Source organism: Leucoraja erinacea, chromosome 3 (genome assembly GCF_028641065.1).
Source record: "Leucoraja erinacea ecotype New England chromosome 3, Leri_hhj_1, whole genome shotgun sequence".
Taxonomy (NCBI): Eukaryota; Metazoa; Chordata; class Chondrichthyes; order Rajiformes; family Rajidae; genus Leucoraja; species Leucoraja erinaceus.
Window position 1 is genome coordinate 59,469,495 of NC_073379.1, and position 24,891 is coordinate 59,494,385.

Below are 24,891 nucleotides of genomic sequence, written 5' to 3' on the forward strand. Positions count from 1 at the left end.
TGGGGATAATGAGGGGTTGAAATGTGTTTACTCCAATGCAAGGAGTATTGTGGGTTGAACATGGAACCTGGAATTAAGATGTAGCCACTACAGAAATGTGGTTGCGAGTAAAACACGACTGGCAGCTCAACGTGCCTGGGTTTCTATGGTTCAGACGAGATGGGGGGGGGGGTTTAAAAGAGGTGGAGGAGTTGCTTTGCTAATCATGGTGTCGGAACAGTACTCAGAGAGGACATACTGGAGGATACGTCTGCTGAGGCATTATCGGTTGAGCTCAAAAATAAGATAGGAGAAATTACTCTAATGGGATTATATTATAAACCACACATTAGTCAAGAGGAGACAAGAGGATCAGGTAAGTAAACAGATTACAGAAGGATGCAAGAACCACATGTTTGATGTAGTGGGTCACTTTAATTTCCCCCATATTCACTGGGATTTATTCAGGGCAAGAGGATTAGACAGGGCAGAATTTGTTACATGTACCCAAGGTTTTCTGGAAGCCTATTATCCAGGTTATTGATGAAGGTAAGAGGGGAGATTGCGGGGGCCTTGACAATGATCTTGGTTTCTTCTCAGGTCACAGGCGAGGTCCCGGAGGACAGGAGAGTGGCTAATATTGTTCCTTTGATTAAGAAAGGATAGAGCAAATCCAGAGAACTGCAGCCCTGTAAGCCTCACATCAATGGTGGGAACACTACTGGAGAGAGTTCGAGGTAGGATTCACTCCCATTTGAAAGAGAATCGGCAGATTAGGATAGCCAGCTCAGCTTTGTACATGGCAAGCCAAGTCTCACTAAAGATGCACAAAATGCTGGAGTAACTCAGCGGGCGAGGCAGCATCTCTGGAGAGAAGGAATCGGTGACATTTCAGGTCAAGACCCTTCTTCAAACTAAAAGCCACAGGAAAGGGAAACGAGAGATATAGACGATGTAGAGATTCAGAACAAATGAATGAAAGATATGCAAGAGCGAGAGGGAGCGAGAGAGAGAGCGAACCCTGGGTTGTAAGCGGCCCAAGCGAAATACGAGATGCTGTTCCTACCAATTTCCGTTCAGCCTCACTAGCTTGATTGAGTTTGAAGTGAAAAAGATTGATGAAGGTAGGACAGTGGATGTTCCATGCATGGATTTTTGTAAGTCTATTGATAATGTCCCTCATAGTAGGCTGATCTAGAAGTTTAAACCGTACGGAATTCACAGTTACTTGACCATATGTATTCACAACTAGCTTTTTCATAGAGAATAGAGGGTGGTGAAGGGAAGATATTCTGGCTGGAGGTCTTTGACCAGTGGAGTTCCGCAGGGATCTGTGCTGGAACCGCTGCTGTTTGTGACATATAAATGAATTAGACATAAATGTGGATGGGGTTGGTGAGTAAATTTGCTGACAAAACCAGAATTGGAGTTGCAGACAGTAAGGAATAATATCGGAAAATACAGCGAGATGTATGCAGGGAATGGAGGGATATAGATTAGGTACAGACAGATAAGGGTTGGTCTTGATATCATGTCCAGAACAAATATTGTGGGCTGAAGGGCCTGTTGCTGTGCTGTACTGTTCTACATTCAATTGCCCAACATTAAGGACAAAAGATATTTTGAGAAAATCCTATTTCTGACCACAGGAATCCAACTGGGAATTGTTGGCATATAGCTAGAGTTATACCTCAATTTGATAAAACAGCAACCACCTCTCTGAATTTAAAGAAAGTGGAAGTGGGGAAGTTTGTGTCACTTTTGCTCTTTAAAACTTCAAGATCATCATAAACAAAGCAGCCAAACTACACATATTACAGAGGTAAGAGAAAATCAAATTAGTCATACAGTGTGGAAATGAGCCCTTGGGCCCAACTTGCTCACACCAACCAACATGCCCCATCGAGAGTAGCCCCACCTGCCTGCACTTGGCCAATATATATCCCTCTAGACCAATCCTAATCATGAATCTATCTAAATATTTCATATACATTATGACAGTACCAGTCTCAACTGCCTCCTCCGGCAGCTAGTTCCATTACCCACCACCCTATGTGTAAAAAAAGTTACCCCTCGGGTTCCTATTAAACCTTCACTCCCCTCACCTTAAACCTGTTTTCTGGTCCTCGATTCCCCTTGTCTGGGACAAAGAACTCAGAGTCTACCCAATCTATGGCGGCACGGTGGCACAGCGGTAGAGTTTCTGCCTTACAGCAAATGCAGGGCTGGAGACCCCATTCCGATCCCGACCACGGGTGCTGTCTGTACAGAGTTTGTATGTTCTCCCCGTGACCTGCGTGGGTTTTCTCCGAGATCTTCAGTTTGCTCCCACACTCCACACGTACAGGTTTGTAGGTTAATTGACTTGGTAAATGTAAAAATTGGCACTAGTGTGTGTAGGATGGTGTTGATGTGTGGGGATCGTTGGTCGGCGTAGACCCGGTGTGCCGAAGGTCCTGTTTCTGTGCTGTATCTTTAAACTAAACTATTCTTCTCAATTAAATCAGTTAAAATAACAGTTAAAATAACAAAACAAAGTGCTATAGAATCACAGTGCTTAAGATATATATTAGATAGTCCACTGAGAATTATGGGTCACATATCCACCTAGCAGGACATATCAAACTTCTGATATTTAAAGGACCACATCTTACACTGCACAGTACAGATTTCTCCGTACAGTGTTAAAACAAAGTTCAGATTTTACATTCAATTCTAGTCTGATGAAAACATAGCTACACCCACTTGGAAAATAACCATTTAAATATTTTTAAAATAACGGCACAAAGTAGCTTTCAATGAGGTACATTTTAGAAAAATTAGGCATCATGATGATAGAACATAGTTGGTTCCTGATAATGCTATACCTGAGGGGCACGTCAAAATTATTTCTAATTCCTAGTTAGGCACAACAGTTACACTTGTGCCAAGGTTGGAGTGACAAGAAAACCAAAATCTTGAGTTGGATATTGAAGGAAAATTTACTAAAAATGTGTTTAGTTTTCTGATGTAGGCAAAAATGCTGGAGAAACTCAGCGGGTGAGGCAGCATCTATGCAGCGAAGGAAATAGGCAACGTTAGTTTTCTGATAATGCTTTTGTCAAATTGAATTTGCTTGAATATGCTGACTGCAGGAAAGGTGTTATAATGAAATTTAGGGAATTTGAATATTTAACATGCTTAGCATGATTTATGTAAAGGTTTTGCCAGAGATTCATTCCTTTAGTTTCTGAAGTTTATTGGGTATTCCCACATTGGTACCTTTGAGGTAACCAAAGAAACAATGCACACAAGATTGGTATTAACTAATGTTAAAGCAGATAATGTTTGCTTCTCACATTTGATCCAAGACATGCCACTTACTTTAGTTGAGACAAACCCCCACAGTGGCTTATTGAACAGTCAATTCGAATACAAATACCTAACTTTTCACCAAGGTCCTGTGCCAAACTTCAGTTCCTTATCCTATTAAGCATTTCAAAGGTAGTTAATTCAACCTGGCATTGCAAGCCCTCAAGAGAGTTTCGATACAGCACACAGGGTCAAATCTTCACAGGCAAGATGAAACGTGCATGTGGGTGTAGTCAATGCTGAGCTGTCTTTGCGTTCTTAAACTGCAATTTTGCACATACCAGCCACTGAAATAAGCTATTCATTCTGAAAAGCTAGGCAAAAGTAAATCCAATATTCACAAGATTGAGGATAAGGAAAACACAGAATTTTGAATTTTTTGAAAGGGTTACATGTTTTTCATTAACCAGCAATGCTTCATTCATGTAACATACTGATGAGAAGCTACAATCTCTATTGCAGCAGCACAAAGCAAAGTAATAATAAGACTTCTTGAAAATAACTGTACAATAAATAATAACACAGGATGGGCTACTGAAAAGAACAGTAATCAAAGGAAAACAGTTGAGGCTTTGGTAAAACCAAATTTAGCAGATTTCCTCCATTGGACAGTTTTAGCGGATTCCTGGCCATTATCCTCAGTCTAAAACTTTGCTACAACTGTTCCATAATTGGCCAAATCATATTCACCCATCTCTCCCGTACTTCATCCACACTAGTTCAGTTAAATAATGCTTGATTTTAAATTCCTTATCTAAATTTCATTAAGTCCAATACCTATTTAGATTTTCAGCATTACTGAAACATCAGTTTCTGACCTCCATCTGAACTTAATTGCTTCTCCACCGATAGGTGTCGTTTCAAATGCTAAGGTGTTAAGTGTAAAACCACACTTCCCCTTCATCCTTTTTGTTTAATATGTGCCTTAAAATCACTAAAGTACTTAGCCATGCAATATTTCATGAAGCTGACAGAATCTTTTGATAATGGTTTTTATGAATCTCTTAAAGTTTTGCTCGGCTAAAAGGTGCTACATAAATATAAATGGTATTAATATTAAAAATGTATCGATCATTCAAAAACTGGTACTATGGCTCGAATGCACCTCAACATTAAAGACAGAATATCATGCAACTAAGTGCAATGCTTTAGTTTCTAATCATTTCCTCAATGACGTGAACCAGTTTAAGCGAGCGGTGTAGCAAGCAATTAAACAAACACCCTGTTCTCCAGGAACCAACTAGTTCCTTATTTATTTTTTAATGTCATTCCCCAAATTCCACAAGGCAAGGAAAGATGGGTGCATAAACCTAATGGTCAGGTATATTGAACCTTAAAACAAGCTTTATTTCCCTTCAACTTTTGTTTATTGATGTACTGAACATGAAAAGGTACAAATGATCCAAACACAATATAAGGAAAGAAACATGTACAGCCTCTTAAATACTCAAAAGAACATACATTCTATTCAACCGATGTAAATTTAGTCATACTTTACAACTTCAAATAAATACAGACTTACATCTTATTAAGTGCTATGATAAACATCGTGAAGTGAAGACCAATTCACATGCTTTCCCACTAATGTTGCTGCATTTGACTAGGCTATTAATTCATATCCGTTGCTACAGGCTTCAACATTGAACAATGTCTTTTTTAAAGCTGCACTTGGGCTCTCACAGCCCATTTTCGTGCAAGGCCCAAGAAATTAATTGTAGATGACAGCATAGAGTGGGTTAGCATGAAAACATGGGTGTGCACTTCCACGTGCTTCACAGTATATGTACTTCAACTAGGCTGAGAATTTATAACTACAGTTTTCAAAAGCAATAGCAAAGATAAATGTACAACTATGTTATGCATAGCACATTGCTTGTTCTAAGGGGAAGAGCACATGAGCATTTCAGTTTACACAAAGCAGGACATTTAACTACAGTTATCAGTGCACCTGGTCGAGGACTGCAATTCCACAACCAATTTGTTCTTAGAAGAATAAGTTAAGCTAGATGCTTCTCTGAAAATAGAGTTTTTCAAATTTATTCCTGTTATGATAAAGAACTGCTATATCTCCCCATAGTGATTTAAGCATTAATTGCAAATTTACTTTAACATTTCAACAGGATATCTTCCTTTTTAGTATGAAAATGTAAGCATATTTGTTCAAACTGTGGCTTTACCCATTGTACCACAAATGCATATATAACAAAAGCAGTGTCACTATAGTTTTAAAGAGCTGCAACAAGACTATCTACAGACCAACAACAAACAAATCTGATGCACTGCAATTCTGGTCATTAGGACAACAAAACAAGTAAACTTCAAGTAATGTTAATGCAGTCTACAAGAAACAAAAAACATACAAAGCATTCAGGTTTTTTTTTTTAAACAGCACTTGGCATGTAGTCAAAAACAAAAAGCAGAAAAGGTCCATAACAAGGACGTATTTACATTACACAATGCTCAGGTGCAGTCTATTATACTTTTGCATTTTCCAAATTTATTCCAATTGCTTTGAAATTTGTATTGCAAAGCAACTCCAAATCATTTTTCCACCCAATTCCAGCACGGACAATACAGCAGGAGAGTGTACATCACTAAACACCTTGAGCTTCAACAGAAGGGAATACTTTCAGGAAGAACACATTTCCCCCAATTTTCAATAATTGATACATTTGCATGCACTGTCTCAATGTTAAGCCTCTTTTTAATTCTTGAAATCACAATTAAATGCGAGCCGTTTTGTCACAAATAACCAGGATGATCCACTGATTATACAAACGAAACCCACAGTGCCCACTGGTTCTACATCTTGGTAATACAAAGGTCTTCAAGATAATCTCTACACCACAAGACTTTCCAATAAATGCCAGCCACTGGAAATTTCCTGGTTTTAATTTTTCAAAAGCTCACTAGATGTCATATGAAGAGATTCTCAAAGTAACCAAGTCAAAATATTTGTTCCAGGTCCTGTAAAAAGTTTCTCCAAATTTCTTTTATAAAAATAGATGCTTTTTTTTTTAAACCCACTTCAGCAAAGAGGCTCTCTCTCTTTGGCAAGGTACTGTGTTACGAAAAAAAAAAAAATCCAAGAAGCTAAAGGTATAATTGCAGCCCACCCTTTCCCAATTCAAAGTCTTATCAAAATAAAACTTTACTTAACATGTAAATAAAGAAAAACAAAATGTAAACCAACATTTTGAAACTGATCACTTAAATGCAATGAATTTAAAGGCAAATCAAATACTTGACCAAAATATATTTTCTTTTAATAAAAGGAAAAAGAAACAAAGCCTCACAAATTCACTTTATGTTCTGTTTCAAGGCAGTTGTGTAAAAATCTAGGAGTCTTTCTTCCTTCAGCTGAAACAGATTCTTTTTAAAAGGTCCACCTCCTTCAAAGGAGGTACTAGAATGTTTTGTGACAGGTAAAAAAACCTGCACCTCTTGTCTTATTTTCAAAACATAAAAGCTATGAAAGAAGATTTAATGCAAAGTTACCAGCAATATAAAACCCTCTCATTCTTAGGATGCTAAATAGTCATTCTTCTCTCTTAACACTGACTTACAAAGTCTTTGCACTAGTATATAAAGTTTTGCTTTAACATGTCTTTTTGAATAGCTATATAACAGTTATGTTACATATTAGGCTTTGTGCGTTTTGTTGGTTTTGAAGGAGACCTGCAGTACTCTGTCCCCTAGACGGTATCCATTTAAGCTGGCTATTGCCATGGCAGCTTCGTCATAGTTGGTCATAGTCACAAATCCAAAGCCTTTACACTTGTTTGTGTTAAAGTCACGGATAACTTTCACATTGGTCACTGCACCAAATGGTCCAAACATTTGCCAAAGAATACTCTCATCTGCATCAGGCGCTAAATTGTAAACAAAGATACACCAGCCTGTTCCAGCATGTCCAGGGATATTGATGCCTGCCAAACTGGTCATTCCATCAATGGTCATTGGTGAAAACCTGCCAAAAATAAAAAGCTACAATAGATCCTCATCCGTGACTAAAGTTGATATTAAAACAAACTAATATGACCCCTTTACAATGGGTTTCAAACAATTTAGCATTTGCACTATTTATTGCAAATAATTAAAATTTTGTGAACCTCAATGCAGCTGTGCAAAGCCATTAAATATGTTGTGAATCTGTAGGTCTAATTTATTGCCAAGACACAATACTAGTCAGTCTAAATTTTTAGGAAATTAAGGCAAATGTGCAATCAAGACAATTTCTCATAAAAAAGCTTTTTGCAATGATAGTAACTGGAGACCAACAATTAACATTCAAATGGAATGAAGTTTGAAGTTAGAAAACTAATCTAAAATATTTATTAAACAAAATGCTAGAACCATAATGAAAAGAGTTGCTCATGAGTACTTTTAAAATTGTGAATTAACAAACCATTTTTGGCTACAGTACTTAAAATGATTCATACATTAATAAACTTTAAAAAGTAATTTCCACTGTATATTCTCAGAATAATAATAATAATATCTTTAAAATTCAGCATTCTGCACTGAACTTTAATTTAACCTGGTCAATTCAAACTGATTTTACACCTTGCCCCCTTAAACACACTGTCAATTCAAGATTAGGGACTATTTACTTGGAGACAAAGGAAAAGCATTAAAAGTTCGAAGCAGAGAATTACCTCTTGACACCATAAGCCATATTTAGAAGATTGTCCAACCTGTAAAATAAAACATAATGCAATTCAATTGACATAAAACAAAGTAGACAAGAAAATTGCATTTGTTGCAGAAAGCAAATTCAAAAATAATCAAACCACACAGTTCATTACAGTATTACATGACAGGCATGCTATTACAGGGTCAGTCTTTGAAATAACAGCTCATCTACAAGCAAGGATTAATTTTGTGGGGGATACAATAGAGAAACAAATGGGAATTAACAACTAGTGCTCACAGTGGCAGAACTGACTCCTTCATCCAGCTTTGGCAAAATATCCATTCCAGTTCAGCAAATGAAAACTACTTTCACTACGAATTTGTCTATTTAATTTGTTCCACCTCCACAAACAAATATTGTGGCAATAGTGAAGAGACTAGATTCAGATATCATTACTTTGTCCAGCCTACAATAGCAATACCAAATGAAGTGCTCAAAACATTGCTACCTGACAGCATCATTCTGAAAGACTTCTACCCTAACTCACGTTGCTCCCATTAACTGCAAGGATGTGCAAAGTTATAACATCTTGGAAAAGATGGTGGCACTGCAGACATTGGTCAGCATCCATCTGCAAATTAACTGGAAACTTAAGCTTTCAGTTTCCCAGGATCTGAACACAAGGAGCCATATTTTGTGGCCTGCAACAAGATGCGCTGCATACCTTCAAGATGTTCCATGTTTACTGGACACTAGAGAATTCTCAACATGAGGTTTAGTGTAGGTGCAGCAGTTAGGTAACGGCATGAATAATGCAGATATCTGGATTACCAAATGGCATATCAGAATGCAAATCCCAGCTGTGCAATCCAATTAAATTTGATACATGGTAATTATTAATAATGACCACCAAAGACTACATAGCCATAAAACATCTGGCCATACATCCCCTTAAGAACAACATTCTTCATTTCTTACTTAATGTTAACGCAGCTCCAGACTTCAACGTTATTGCTTGACATTGACAGAGGCAAGGAAGCTATTCAGATGTGTTACAACCCAACATAGAAACAGAATTTGGGCAACAAAATTGCTCCCAGCCTGGGTGACTAGGGAAATTAAGCCCCTCAAATATCTAGAGACTGATTTCTAAATTGGGAGTGTTTATTCATTAATTACCTAGTAATTAAGTAACACCCAACAGTGATCCGTTCAGAATCATACATCTTATAAAATGTGTTCCAAATCTTCCATCATAAATGATACCAGAGGATTTGGGGTCAATGGGGTCTTCCAAGGCTGTTTTGCACTTGACCCAAGCAGGACACACACATACACACGGCACAACTACAAAATTACATTGACCCAAATCAATTAGATAAGGACAATTAAACACAACGCAGTTCCAAGAACATCTCCATCCTAGTTGTTAGCTGGATCTATGCAAATACAAAAGGCTAAAGAATTAGCAAACATATTCACAAAAGGCACCAAGTGACTGATCAATCTTGGCTTTGAGATCCCAGCACTGCAGGGTTTGATTCAGAATTTGATTCAGTCTGCAAGACTGAAAACCTGCACTGTTACCATACTGGCAATGCCCCAACATGGAAAATGACCAGATCAAATGCAATGGATCTTCCATTGATAGTGCCAACTGCTCAATATCCAGGTTGGATTTTATCAGGATCACTCCACCTTGGTTGAAACAGATAAATGAGCTGAATCTGACCACAAATGTCAATGGCCATGATATCAGAGCATCACAAGGAAATACACCCCCATCACCAGAGTCATCTCAAACAAAAGGGTGATTGTAGTTATTGGAAGTCAAACATCAGAGTCCATTACTACAAGAGTTTCTCAAGGAAAGGTCCTGGGTCCAGCCATCTTCAGCTGCATCATTAACACCCTTCCTTCAACAAAGTCTGAAATGGGAATGTTTGCACAATGTCCAATTCCATTTACAACTTCTCAAAGTTTAGTAAACACCTGCATGCAACAAGACCTAGACAATATTCAGGCATGGGCTGATAGGTGACAAGGTACATTCATGCCACTAAAATGCCAAGCGATGACAAGGCTAATGGCAGTCTAACCAGTTAACATTTCCATCATGGCTGATCATTCAATCATGGCTCCTTCCTAACCCCATTCTCCTGTCTTCTCCCGATAACCTCTGACATCCATACTAATCAAGAATCTATTTCATCCACCATCAACATCCTGGAGTTGGGAGTCATCACCGATCAGAAACTCAGCACAACCATCCACAGAAGTACTGGGGCTAAGAGCATGTCAGTGTTTGGATATCTAACAGGAAGTAGCTTGCCTTATAACACCCTAAAGCTTTTGCACTATCTGCAAGGCCATTCAGGAGTATGATGCAACACTCACTTGCATAATTGGATCTGCAGTCAAATGCACAAGCAGCTCTACAGCATCCAGGTCAGAGACCTCCATCTACCCCCTAATGCTCACTCCCTCCACCAGTGCTTGTAGCGCAAGGATTCACAACCTGGGGTAAATTTACCCCCGGCTGGTAAATTTTGCCTACCCAGGGGGTAAATTTGTTGATTCTGGATTTGTACATATTTTTTCTCATTGACTGACTGACTGTTTGGTTCTGGTATCTGTTCATCATTAGTTGTTCATAAATAAGTGAAATAACATTATTATGTGCTATTAAAGTTGCCAGGGGTAAACAGGACGAACAAGGTAGGGACCCCTGCTGTAGAGTGTACAAAATCCACTGCAGTTACTCACCGAGGTTACTCCACGAGCTCATCGAAAACCCACAGCCTCCACTAAGGAAGACAGGGACTTTGGACACATGAATACAGGTGCACAACCTTTTATCCGAAGATCCAAATAACGAAAACCTCCGAATAGCGACATTTTTTCAGTCCTTGAAAAAAGGTCCTTGAAAACGTTCACCGAGGGCGGCCCGCAGAGGTGACAGAGGAACCTCCGGTCGGTCCTCGAAGAAAGGGGAACTAAATCCCCATCCATAAAAGAGAAGGTGAGGGTATATTGCGCGGGAGGGTTAATAATTGACAATATGCTGCTGTCTGCCCGCTGAGTTAAAAAAGTTCCCACGGTAGACTCACGATACACAGTGTATCGTGAGTCTTGCGTGGGGACTTTTTTAACTCAGCGGGCAGGGAGCTGCAGATTGTCGCTCCCTTCAGTTTCACCCCACCTACACCCCTCTGCTTCCCGGCCATGTGTGTGACCCCTTCCCTCCCCTCTCCAGCTCCCCGTGCATTGCACCGGCGTAGGGGCTTTGCACTGTCTTCACGTCGGCAATGCCAGTCACCGGAGACGTCAGGACCAATGGAACACCGACCCCCAGGCCCACTGCAAGCACGGAGATCCCAGAGACCCACAGCCAGCAGCAGCTCAGCCCCGTTCCAACTCCAGAGGAATACTGCAAACTAGCGGGAGACATCAGGACCACCAGAAGCCGCTCCCCGGTGGGCGCTACGGCGACAAGTGGCAGTTCGCTCACAGCCCGAGCTGTGCCAGTCACCGGAGACGTCAGGACCAACAGGACACCGACCCCCAGGCCCACTGCAAGCACGGAGATCCCAGAGACCCACAGCCAGCAGCAGCCCAGCCCCGTTCCAACTCCAGAGGAAAACTGCAAACTAGCGGGAGACATCGGGACCACCAGGAGCCGCTCCCCAATGGGCTGCTACGGCGACAAGTGGCAGTTCGCCCACAGCCCGAGCTGTGCCCCCTCATCCGGGACACCGACCCCCAGGCCCACTGCAAGCACGGAGATCCCAGATCAGCAACTCCAGCCCAGCCCCGCTCCAACTCCAGAGGGGCAGAAACTGATGGTGCGCAAGGTGCGTCTTGTTCTTGAGGTCGCGCAGCGCGTCGCCGTAGCGGCCCATCGGGGAGCGGATTCCTCTGGAGTTGGGGGGTGGGGGGGAGGGGGAGGGGGGGTATTGTGCTGTTTTATCGCCCCCTGCTATCCCAGGGACAGGGAGACAGGACGTTCACCGTGGGCGGCCCGCAGAGGTGACAGCGGAACCTCCGGTCGGTCCTCGACGAAAGGGGAACTAAATCCCCATTCATAAAAGAGAAGGTGAGGGTATATTGCGCGGGAGAGTAGGAATCCCAAGACAAAGTTGAGTGAGCGTTCACCGAGGGTGGCCTGCAGAGGTGACAGCGGAACCTCGGGTCGGTCCTGGAAGAAAGGGGAACTAAAAAGAGAAGTGGAGGGTATATTGCGCGGGAGGGTATATCGCCTACCTGGAAGAAACCAGACATTTTTTCCAGGATGTCGTCTGCACACCAAAGCTCACGTTTGGCGCCTCTGCTACACACGGATATAAGAGTGTGAAAATGTCGCCTTAGGCCGCCTAAGGGCATGTAGCCCTGCTAGGGTGACATGAGTGCGGGAGGTGATTCAATGCTGCGGTCACATTTACAAATTCAGGAATTCATTCAACACTGCATTTCATACAGACATTTATTCTGCAAGAAAAAAACTACACTGAAGACTCAAACTCGCAACCGAGGAACTGCCGGGATCAAGGCGCAAACTCGCGACCTTGCGGATATGAGCCGAGCACTCTACCACTGAGCCAGCCATTAAAATCTACGCTAAAAAATTTCCATTCCGAAGACCGACAAATTCCAAATTACGAAAAGTGTCTGGTCCCAAGGCTGTCGGATAAAAGGTTGTGCACCTGTACATCATGCCCTGAACTTTCCCTTTCATATTGCCCATCACCCCAATATGAAAAAAAAATCCCCATTCTATTGTCACTAGGCACAAATCCTAGAAATCCACTCCTCTCCTCTCCCCCCACCCCCAATACCAATAACCAGAAACATTGCAGTGGTTCAAAGCAATGGATCACTATCGTTTTAAGACCAACGCATGCTGCCTTTTTTTAAATTAGTGCCCAAATCAGCCATAATACAAAAAAGCCAGAAGATAACAAACCAGGTAGGATTTAGTTAACAAACATATCAGAAGTTTGGGAATACAAACAATTACATTTAGATGCTTTGATATTAAACTCAATTGGATTTTATGTAATTTTATGTAATATTAACTTAGACAGAATGAACACGTTCTCAATGCTAGTTATGGCTCAGCAAATCATTAAAAGTTAATTCAGTTACTGTTTTCAAGGGAAGTTACTACAAGAAAGTGCACTAGTTACAACATCCTGTCAATGTGATGACTTCAGAAAGTTTACCATTTGGAAAGACTTCTACAGCATACCTGGCGTAACGGGATATCAATAGAAATGTGCAGATCTCTACATTATTGCACATTTATAAAATTGCTGTTATTATTTTGGTAGTGTTTGCAAAAGCTAAAATGTTTGCAACATTACCATGAACCTGTTTGGCTTTATAAATTTATTAAATACAGATGATTAAATTCTTGCCAGTGGACATAAGATTGGAATTCCCAGATATACGATGCTGGAATCTAAAGCAAATATATAAACTGCAGGAGGAATTCAGCAGGCCAAACAGCATTTGTGGAGCGAAATGAGCGCAATTATTAGATGCACAGTTGATGTTCCAGGTCAAAATCATTTATCTAGCCAATTGAATTCGTCTCGCAGGTTGCTTTTTGGTTGAAATTCATGATCTAGATTTATAAATGTTATGTTCAAGGCAGAAAAAATATTGCATCAATACAAAAGTTCAATATTGAAAGGCAAGCTGTCGCAGGTACATGAACCGAGTGCAATGTTGCAAGTTGTTGCATTGCATCTGGTCCTCCAGATGTTGAAATTAATCAGTGCAGAATCCAGATGGAGAACCAGATACCAGTTTAGAATTGTATTGCTCAAGCAGTAAGGAATGACAGGATTCTTGGAAAGCAGCTGGTATGTTGGTGGCTACCATTTTAGTTTTAAATTATAGATACAGAATTCAAGCTCTTTAATCTGTCAGATACAATTAAATACTGCAAATTACTTATTTCAAATTTCATCTATTTGGCACTAATTTTGCCTATTCACACAATTTTCCTCGGGGACATTAAGGGACTCTGTTATTCCAAGAAGAAATGAGGCTCAAGTCAAAGACACTATTTCACTTCAGACAAAAAATATATATATACATCAGAAGCTTGCAGTAATGCAACTTGTCTTTCAACTTTAAAATATAACCAAAACATGGAAGTAGCACAACAGCCAAAGGTACACTGGTGGGATTCACCAATAAGAATAAATGTGGACAAAACCAACAACATTGCAGAACATGCAATTTCAAAGTAATAAAAAGGAACTGCAGATTCTGGTTTATTACCAAAGATAGTCAAAGTGCTGGAGTGACTCAGCGAGTCTGGGAGCATCTCCAGAGAAAATGGGTAGATATTTCATGTTGGGATCCATCTTCAGACCGTTTGGATGTATTCCTCTTGGGATCATACCATCCCTCGTCAATAATTGGCCTATTTGGGAATCGCCTTTCCCGAGATCTTCTATTGCTGCTCCTGATTTGTCCTGGACTTTTCTTGCTTCCAGTTCCCCTCCGGCCCACCCCCAAAATCAGTGCAAAGAAGAGTCCCAACACAAAACACCACCATCCATGTTCTCCAGTGATGCTGCCTGACACACTGAGTTACTCCAGCATTGTGTCCATCTTATGCATTCTCAAGTATGACATCTTTTGCCTCTTGGTGTAATGATAAAAGCTGGAAGTTGCAGAATGATTTGGGGAGAAATGAAGGTGGTCGGAATCCTTTCCCAGTTGGGAATCAATAACATTAGGTGGGATGAGTCAAGATCCTACTGCCAGTTTCATGTTATGAGTAACTTTCAAAAGTAGCATCTACAACACAACTCCTACAGGCATGAACTTGGGATAAACAGCTCAAAAGTTCAGATGGTGTTGGAGGGAGAACTTTGTATTCTGCGCACATCAATTTAAGATGAATGGTTGACGTGTCGTTGCAAGACATGAACTTGGAGGTATGGTCCTGGGCAATATGATTACACATAGAAAAAAGAGATGCTATAAAATAAGAAACAAAATCATTGAAAAGGTAGGATTAAACAAATTGTTAACCGGCGAGTGGAATATGGACTTGAAGTGACCATTATAAATAAGGTGTGTAATAAAAAACATGTGCTGAACAGGATTGAATAGCAGCACAAACCAGATCCTGTGTTGAAAAGATAAAAAATATACATATATTTTTGACGATACTTTAAAAAAAGGGAAAAAGGAGAACTGAGAGAATCGCTCACTTAATTCTTACATTATTGGGTAAGTACAACAGGTAACGGGGGGGGAGGGGAGAAGAGATTGTTTTTCCTTCAAAAATCTAACTTACCGAGGAGAGAGAGGCAAATATAGTGGGGTTTGTCCAATTCCATTACAGACTGGGATCAGGAGTATTGTGAAGGACAAAAGGGGCGATTCCCCAAATATTTCTGGGTTAGTTTCCAGGTCAAGAAAGTCAGCACCGGATCTTATAATGGGAAATGAATTGCATCAAGGAGCGTAACTCAGCAGTGATATCAGATTGAGCAGTTTTAGAAAAGGCCAAGTAAACCAACAATTGGATGGAAATCCAATTTCAACAGCTGGCTTGGAGCCAACAGTGGGAAACATTTTAAAGAAAACATCGTTCAGGTACTTTGTAGACATTCCAACGAGAGAAACAAAGAGTCATCTAAATCTAGAGCTCCTAGAGTGACCGAAACAAGCAAATACGGGCACCCATGACACATTGGACTTTATACATTGGAAGTACAGATTTGACAAAACATTCTTTAACAGTCTGATGAGATTGCTAAACAACTGAAGGTTATGAGATGCATGTATATGAAGAATTTTTGATGTGTCATTTTATAGAATGTAAGCCTTAATGGTTTAAGGCTAATCAAGTATATACAATTACATGAACGAATAGAAGTAGCCCTGGAGATTTTCCAAATTGGAGAAGCATTCTGCACTTGTAACACGACTCCAACCAGGATTTGAGGATATAATTAATAAGCAGATAACAAAACCCAAATGAAATCAAGAATCACAGTGATAGATTAGTGATTAGAACAGGTGTCAGAGGTTACGGGGAGAAGGCAGGAGAATGGCGTTAGGAGGAAGAAGTAGATCAGCCATGATTGAATGGCGGAGGGGATTTGATGGGCCGAATGACCTAATTCTTCTCCTATTCCTTATAACCTTAATAGTTAAACAGGCAATTGGGCAAGTAATATTCAACTGATTTTAGACACAAAATGCTGGAGTAAATCAGCGGGACAAGCAGGATCTCTGCAGAACATGGATAAGAGACGTTGCAACTCCTCTTCAGACTGATTTAGTCTGCTGAGTTACTCCACCACATCTTCGTTTCACCTTAAAAGTAGGTGACAATGCCACTGGTCTGCACCAGTGAGCCCTTCTTCGCCAGCTGTTGTTTTTGCAGCTCACCTTGTAGCCCCCAGACGACAGCGATCTCATCAGGCCGCCGTCACCAACAGGATGCGCCCGGTCACCGTGGGTTTCCCTCCCAATTAATCAGCTGCCGTTTCTTCCTACGCATTATTTGCTCCCCACGCCACCGCCTCCTTCTCCTGTTGCGTCATCAACTCCGCTGCCTCCTCCACAATCGCCGACATCTTCCAAGGTGGAGTACGTCAGCGACTCCGTGGGAGGAGGCAAGAGGCCAAGTAGACTAAGCGACAGGATGTGGTGGCTCAGACAAAGCAACAGCTGTCAGGAATAAGTGACAGCTGGTGGGAGGGGAGGGAAACACTCGATCGCCGAGCGCGCTGTCGGTAGCAGCGGCCTGAAGAATGCTGTCCCCATGTGGCTACAATGTGAGCAGCAACAGCTGCATCAACTGGACTGTGCTGTGGGCTCGCTGGTGCACCTGGTGACCCAGGGGTGGCGTCAGAATCTGGGGCTGTAAATGGCCAGTGAGGGAGTGGGGTTGCATTCGCAGGTCTGTCCTCTGCATAGCAGGATCCACTAATACGAGGGTTTAGTGTATTGGTTTGGTATAAAATTACCCAGCTGCCATGAGGGTAGTAGTAGTAAATTTCAAATGTAATATTCTTAATGCAGGCATGAGACAGAATAAAATGAAAAAAAGAGGGAGAGATGGGGGTGAAGGGGGCATTGCCCCCGAGTAGTATTCCAAGGCCCCTGGCGGGGATAAAAGAGGGCAGCGCCCCCTTTATGCAGATTTATTTTGATAATTGGAGCTTGAAATGACAGTTTTCTTCCCTGTTTACCCTTAATTTCCCGTAGGGTTTTCCCCACTCACAGGGAACCCCTCACTGCTCACACTCACAGAGCTCACTCTCCTCTCTGCTCACCAGGGCTCACACACACTCCCTCTACTTGCTTTAAAACACTTATTGACACCGACAAGGCCCCGGCCCTGCAGCTGCGACCCGGCCTTTCCAAGCCCAGTGCCCACTCTCCCGCTGCCGTCCCCAGGGGCCGCCACTACCTGCGCTCCCAGCCCCGGCGCCTTGCCTTGTCCCGCCCCCGGCGCCTCCCTCCTCCAATCACCACTCTGTCCTCAATCCCACCCCCCACTTCCGCCTCTGACCGACGCCTCCCTCCTCCAATCATCGTGCTGAATCATCATGTCCCGCCCACCCTCCACTACCTGCTGACCGACGTCCCTCTCGTCCAATCGACACCCTCAATCATCAGACTCGCGGAAAGCCATTTATAGATTTAGAGATATAGATTTTATATAAAAAATTTCAAAATCCGCGGAAATCCATGGGTTCGCGGAGAAATCTCATGCCTGTTAATGACATTAGATACATACTTGAAAAAAGTCAGAGCAAAAAAAAAGACAGAAGACGAGTGTGATAACAAGACAATGGGCTACATCATTCTAATTTAAGATTGTTGCCCAAGATTTTCCATTTTCTCAATTGGACTCAAGGTAAAGGTTAAAAAAACCTTGAAGATTCTACCATTTGAGTTTGAAGGCATGCCAATATTTTGCAATACCAAAGTGGGGATTTCATCCGTGTAGCTGTTCTACTGTTACCAAAGTGATAATTGTTCCATTCTGGGGAAATTAATATCTTCACCATTCAATGAAGATTTGTAATTTTCTTAAAATATTTGAAGTAGGTAAACATTTGAAGACATCCAAGATAATTTAATTAACTTTCAAATTTTGGTTAACTGACATATCCTCAAAACAAGCAAACAAAATCTACCACACATTTATCAAACCATGTGCAATTAGTTCCAGACTAGCAAATCCAATAACGGACAAAAAAATCTACAAGTACCTTAGGGAATATAAATCAAAGGCCCACATGCAACAAACTGTGTACAAGATGTACTCGACCAACATTAACTTTCTGTATCAACCAATAAATACAAACTCTGATTGCACTAATTGTTACTTGACTTTGATTACATGTTTTTTTTGCAATTTCAGAGGATAACATATCAAATATCAGCAATGGTGAAATGCAAACGTTAACACTTTTCCCAGGTATTTTTAATATGTGGACAGACAATTAGCTTGGCGCTTATAATCTTAGTGGCCCCAAGTCATTCAAAATTGCCTCCAAGGATAAATCAGTATTGAAAGAATCCGTTCCTTACATGGAGCATGGATAGTGAGGGATGGATTTCTCTTTCAGGTGTAATTGGTTTTACGCTGTGTAGAACTGTGCAGAGAAAACACAAGACTTCTTCATAGAGCTGCTAGTTAATTAACTGTGGCATATTTTTTGCTTAAAAATCTGAAATCCCCATGACAAATTCCATCTAATCCAGTAATAAGACGTCCCCCTCTAACATAGCAACAGTTCAAATTAGTAAACAGTTCCAACATTCACGATGTAAACGACTTTCCTTCATCAATTCCATTCACAGATTGTCATTAATCTAAAAACATGCGAGGAGTTTCTTGCTTCTCCCCCCTACAAACCAAATACTTTCCAGGACAGGGCTGATTTCCTACACTAATTCTACCTCATCCCACCCCCCACATCTCTACAACTCGAATGCAAGTAAAGCAACTGGAAACCCAGCTAATATTCATGTCAAGATAACTAGAAGATGCATAATGACCACCTTATAGCAGACAGTTAAAAAAATCAGGAATCAGGAACTCTAAAAGGGTGTTTTGATTCACTGGTAACATTGTTATAGATTAGCACTACAACACAAGTGCTTGCCAGGCCGAGAATTATACCATCAACATAGGATTTCATCTACATTTAAAATACATTGTCCCAGAGGGCACATTTTAAAAAGTGATAGTGTTTCTATACAGTTCTCTCCATTTAAAGCAAAGTTAGATTTGTCTTTTCTTTATATAAAGGAGCACGAAGCCTTAACACAAGTTTATAGGAACGTTTCAAATCTTGAAAACAGATCAGGGAGTTGCAAAATATTTTTTTCTGGGAAGAACTAACCCAACTAAGCATCAGGATGGATAGTCATAGAGTCATAGATTGATAGTGTGGAAACAGGCCCTTCGGCCCGACTCACCCACACCGGCCAACCATGTCCCAGCTACCCTAGTCTCACTTGCCTGGGCTTGGTCCATAACCCTCCAAACTTGTCCTATCCATGTTCCTGTCCAACTGTTTCTTAAATGATGGGATAGTCCAAGCCTCAACTACCTCCTCTGGCAATTGTTCAATACACCCCCCACTTCTGAGAGAAAAAAGTTACCTCTTGGCCGCAAGGCTCGGTGTTGGGGCTGCAACTGTTTACTATATATACAGATTTGGAAGAGGGAATTAGGAGCAACACCAGCAAGTTTGCAGATGACACAAAGCTGGGTGGCAGTGTAAACTGTGAAGAGGATGTTGGGAGGTTGCAGGGTCCTGACAGGTTGAGTTAGTGGGCAGATGCGTGGCAGTTGCAGTATAATATAGATAAATGTGAGGATATCCACTTTGGCGGCAAAAACAAGGGGGCAGATTATTTTCTTAATGGGGTTAGGTTAGGTAAGGGGGAGGTACAGCGAGACCTGGGTGTCCTTGTACACCGGTCACTGAAAGTTGGCGTGCAGGTACAGCAGGCAGTGAAGAAAGCTAATGGAACGTTGGCCTTCATAACAAGAGGATTTCAGTATAGGAGTAAAGAGGTAATTCTGCAGTTGTATAGGGCTCTGGTGAGACCACATCTGGAGTATTGTGTACAGTTTTGGTCTCCTAATTTGAGGAAGGACATCCTTGTGATTGAGGCAGTGTAGCGTAGGTTCACGAGATTGATCCATGGGATGGCGGGACTGTCATACGAGGAAAGATTGAAAAGACTAGGTAGGCTTGTATTCACTGTAGTTTAGAAGGATGAGGAGTGATCTTATAGAAACATATAAAATTATAAAAGGACTGGACAAGCTAGATGCAGGAAAAATGTTCCCAATGTTGGGCGAGTCCAGAACCAGGGGCCACAGTCTTAGAATAAAGGGGAGGTCATTTAAGACTGAGGGGAGAAAAAACCTTTACACCCAGAAAGTTGTGAATTTATGGAATTCCCTGCCACAGAGGACAGTGGAGGCCAAGTCACTGGATGGATTTAAGAGAGTGTTGGCAGGCATGGGTTATTGATAGGGAACGATCAGCCATGATCACAATGAATGGCGGTGCTGGCTCGAAGGACCGAATGGCCTCCACCTGCACCTATTTTCTATGTTTCTATGATTTATATTAAATCTTTTCCCCTTCACCTTGAACCTATGTCCTATGGTCCTCGATTCCCCTACTCTGGGTAAAAGACTGTGCATATTCCCGATCTATTCCTCTCATGATTTTGTAAACATCTATAAGATCTCCCCTCATCCTCCTGCACTCCATGAAATAGAGACCCAACCTACTCAACCTCTCCCTATAGCTTATACCCTCTAGTCCTGGCAACATCCCTGCAATGGATGCACTATTTCTAGCCATCATGGGACGAGCTATCAGATGAACAAAAAGATTAAACACATGCCCAAAGCTTCCTTAAAGTGCAACATCTCCATTAAACACCTAGAAACATCCAGCCCATGATTGCTTAAAGTGAAGGAGACGCATTCAAATCCATGCATCAGTAGCATGCAAAAGCCATAAGTTGCGGAAGCAAACCAACCCAAATACCTACAAGCCTGCCTGCCCCATCAATCACCTCCTGCCCCATCTGAAGGTGGGTGCAGTTCCCACACCGGCCTCAGCCATCTCAAAACCAGAATGCAAGTAACCCCTATGGCCTATCCAAGGTCGGTCCTATAATAATTTGTCAGGTCTGAACCCAATACCAATGGAACAGGACCTCATATTTCACGGGCAGCGTACACCCCAGCAGTATGAATATTGACTTCTCGAACTTCAAGTAACCCTTGCTTTCCCTCAGATTCAGATTCAGATTCAGATTCAATTTTAATTGTCATTGTCAGTGTACAGTACAGAGACAACGAAATGCATTTAGCATCTCCCTTGAAGAGCGACATAGCAAACGATTTGAATAAAAAATAAATAATAAGTGTCCGGGGGGGGCGGTGATTGGCAGTCACCGAGGTACGTTGTTTAGTAGAGTGACAGCCGCCGGAAAGAAGCTGTTCCTCGACCTGCTGGTTCGGCAACGGAGAGACCTGTAGCGCCTCCCGGATGGTAGGAGGGTAAACAGTCCATGGTTGGGGTGAGAGCAGTCCTTGGCGATGCTGAGCGCCCTCCGCAGACAGCGCTTGCTTTGGACAGACTCAATGGAGGGGAGCGTGGAACCGGTGATGCGTGCGTTGGGCAATTTTCACCACCCTCTGCAGTGCCTTCCGGTCGGAGACAGAGCAGTTGCCATACCATACTGTGATGCAGTTGGTAAGGATGCTCTCGATGGTGCAGCGGTAGAAGTTCACCAGGATCTGAGGAGACAGATGGACCTTCTTCAGTCTCCTCAGGAAGAAGAGACGCTGATGAGCCTTCTTGATCAGAGTAGAGGTATTGTGGGTCCAAGAGAGGTCATCGGAGATGTTGACTCCCAGGAACCTGAAGCTAGAAACACGTTCCACCTCCGTCCCGTTAATGTGGATGGGGGTGTGCGTGCCGCCTCTGGACTTCCTGAAGTCTACAATGAGCTCCTTGGTCTTCTTGGAGTTAAGGGCCAGGTTGTTGTCAGCGCACCATGCTGCTAAGTGCTGGACCTCCTCCCTGTAGGCCAGCTCATCGTTGTTGCTGATGAGGCCAATCACAGTTGTATCATCTGCATACTCGATGATGGTGTTAGTACCATGTACAGGTGTGCAGTCATAGGTGAAGAGGGAGTAGAGGAGGGGGCTCAGCACACAGCCCTGAGGAACGCCGGTGTTCAGGGTGAGGGTTAAAGAGGTGTGCTTGTCTAACCTCACAGACTGGGGTCTGTTGGTTAGAAAGTCCAGTATCCAGTTGCAGAGGGAGGGGTCGATGCCCAGGTTACCGAGTTTGGTGATCTCCCTCCATCACTCCCCCTTCCTAGTTCTCTGACCAGTCTGACTGACCTCGATTAAATTATCTCTGTATGCATCATTCTCACATTTTGCTAGCTAACAATGATCCATTCTACATTTTTCTTGACTTGCGTCCCCTTTGATGTCTCATTTTCACACCTTACACTTATCTGTGTCTCCCTCTCCCCTGACTCTATCTGAAGGTCTCATCCTGAATCGTCACCCATTCCTTCTATCCAGAAATGCTGCTGCCTATCCCACTAGGTTACTTCAACAGTTTGTGCCTATCTTCAGTGTAAACCAGCATCTACAGTTCATTCTTACACACTTCACTTATTTTCTGGTGTTTGGTTTTCTACACATGCTTGGTTATAAATAACCTGCAAATGGATGCATAGCACAATTAAATGTATTAGAGTCAATTCCATTAAGTGACATTGCTAGCAGGGAGACAAATCATAGCACAGAAACAGGCCCTTCGGCCCAACTTGCCCACGCCAACCAAGGTGCACCATTTACTAATCCTACCTGCCCACGTATGGACCATATATCTAAATCTTTTCTGTCCATATACCTGTCCAAATGGCTTTTAAATGTTATTAACAGTATCTGCCTAAACTGCCACCTCTAGCAGCTCATTCCACATACTCACCACCTTCTGGTGAAAAATTTGCCCTTTAATTCCTATTAAATCGTTCCCACCTCACCTTAAACCTATGTCCTGCTGTTCCCGATTCACCTACTCTGGGTAAAAGACTTTGCATCTACTCTATTCTCCTCATGATTTCATACAAGTCTATAAGATCATGCCTCATCCTCTTGATCTCCAAGAAATAAGGTCTTAGCTTGCCCAACCTTTCTATAAATCAGGCCCTTAAGCCCTAGCAACATCCTCAAATCTTCTGTGCATTCTTTCCAGCTTAACGTCATCTTTTCTGTGACCAAACCCGAACACAATACTCCAAATGCAGCCTCGCCAACACCTTGTACAACTGCAACATGACATTCCAACATTTATACTCAATACACTAACTTATGAAGGCAATAAACACTGAAATCCTTTCTGATCACTATATGTATCTCGGACACCACATTCAATTAACTTTGTACTTGTGTTTCCTAAAGCCATCTGTTCTACAGCACTTCCCAGAGCCTTGCCATTTACTCTTAAGGTCCTGCCCTGGTTTGACTTCCCAAAATGCAACACTTCACACATGCCTGCATTAATTCTATTAACCATTCTTCAGACCACTTGCCCAATTGAGCAAATTCCTGTGTAATCTTTGATAGCCATCTTCATTATCTGCAATACCACCCATTTTAGTGTAATCTGCAAACTTCCCAAATATGCCTTTTAGTCTCATCTAAATCATTAATATAAACCATAAAACATAATTGGTCCAGCACTGATCCCCAAGGCACACCACTAACCACAAGCCTCCAGTCTGAAAAGCAACCTTCCATCACCTTCTGCTTCCTTCCACAAATAATAATAATAATACATTTTATTCATGGGCACCTTTCAAGAGTCTCAAGGACACCTTACAAAAAGTTAGCAAGTAGAGGAAAAACATGCAAGCGGAATGAAATAAATAGTAGAGACACGACTAGTACACAAATTAAAGACAGAATTCAATTCAAAACACAATATGAGGCAATTCAAGCACAGATGAAAAAGGAGGGGGACGTGGGGCTAAGGATAGGCAGAGGTGAAGAGATGGGTCTTGAGGCGGGACTGGAAGATGGTGAGGGACACTGAATTGTGGATCAGTTGGGGGAGGGAGTTCCAGAGCCTGGGAGCTGCCCTGGAGAAGGCTCTGTCCCCAAAACTGCGGAGGTTGGATTTGTGGATGGAGAGGAGACCGGCTGCTGTGGATCTGAGGGACCGTGAGGGTTGGTAGGGGGACAGGAGGTCAGTGAGATGTGGGGGGGGGGATGGTGGAGGGCTTTGTAGGCGAGGGCCAGGATTTTGTAGGTGATCCGGTGGGAGATGGGAAGCCAGTGAAGTTGTTTGAGGACTGGAGTGATGTGATGCCAGGTTTTGGTGTGAGTGATGAGTCAGGCGGCTGTGTTCTGGACCAGTTGGAGTTGGTTGATGTAGGTGGAGCTGATGCCAAGGAGAAGTGAGTTGCAGTAGTCCAGTCGGGAGGAGATGAAGGCATGGATGACAAAGCCAATTTTCTGGCCAGTCAGCTGGCTCTCCCTACATCTCATGCAAACTAATCTTCCAGAGCACTTTACCATGCAGAACCTTATCAAATGCCTTTCTGAAATCCATATATAAAATGTCTAAAGCTCTGGTCTCACCTTTTTTTTTAAATCATTCTCGCGACACGATCTCCCACGTACAAAATGGTGATGACCCTACCTAATTAGCCCTAATCTAAATTCACGTCTTTTAGACACTGGAATACCCTCCAGTAACGCCTACCACAGATATTAAGCTCACTGGCCTACATTTCCCAGGCTTTTACTTGCACCCTTTCTCAAAGGCACACCATTTGCCCCCTCCAGTCTTCTAGCACCTCACCCA

The 24,891-nt window shown here is 42.2% G+C and overlaps 1 protein-coding gene across 4 annotated transcripts in view; it reads right to left on the reverse strand.

Annotated features, from left to right (window-relative positions):
• Positions 1-4,656: 4,656 nt before the first annotated feature.
• LOC129695645 (ELAV-like protein 2) overlaps positions 4,657-24,891 on the reverse strand; it is a 103,751-nt gene continuing 83,516 nt past the window's right edge. For all 4 annotated transcript variants that reach the window (XM_055632786.1, XM_055632785.1, XM_055632784.1 and 1 more), the window contains 2 exons: positions 7,989-8,027; positions 4,657-7,300 (listed from right to left, as the gene is read on the reverse strand). In XM_055632786.1, the coding sequence (XP_055488761.1) occupies positions 6,973-7,300; positions 7,989-8,027 (367 nt within the window). In that variant the 3' untranslated portion in view covers positions 4,657-6,972. The remainder of the gene's footprint in view (positions 7,301-7,988; positions 8,028-24,891) is intronic.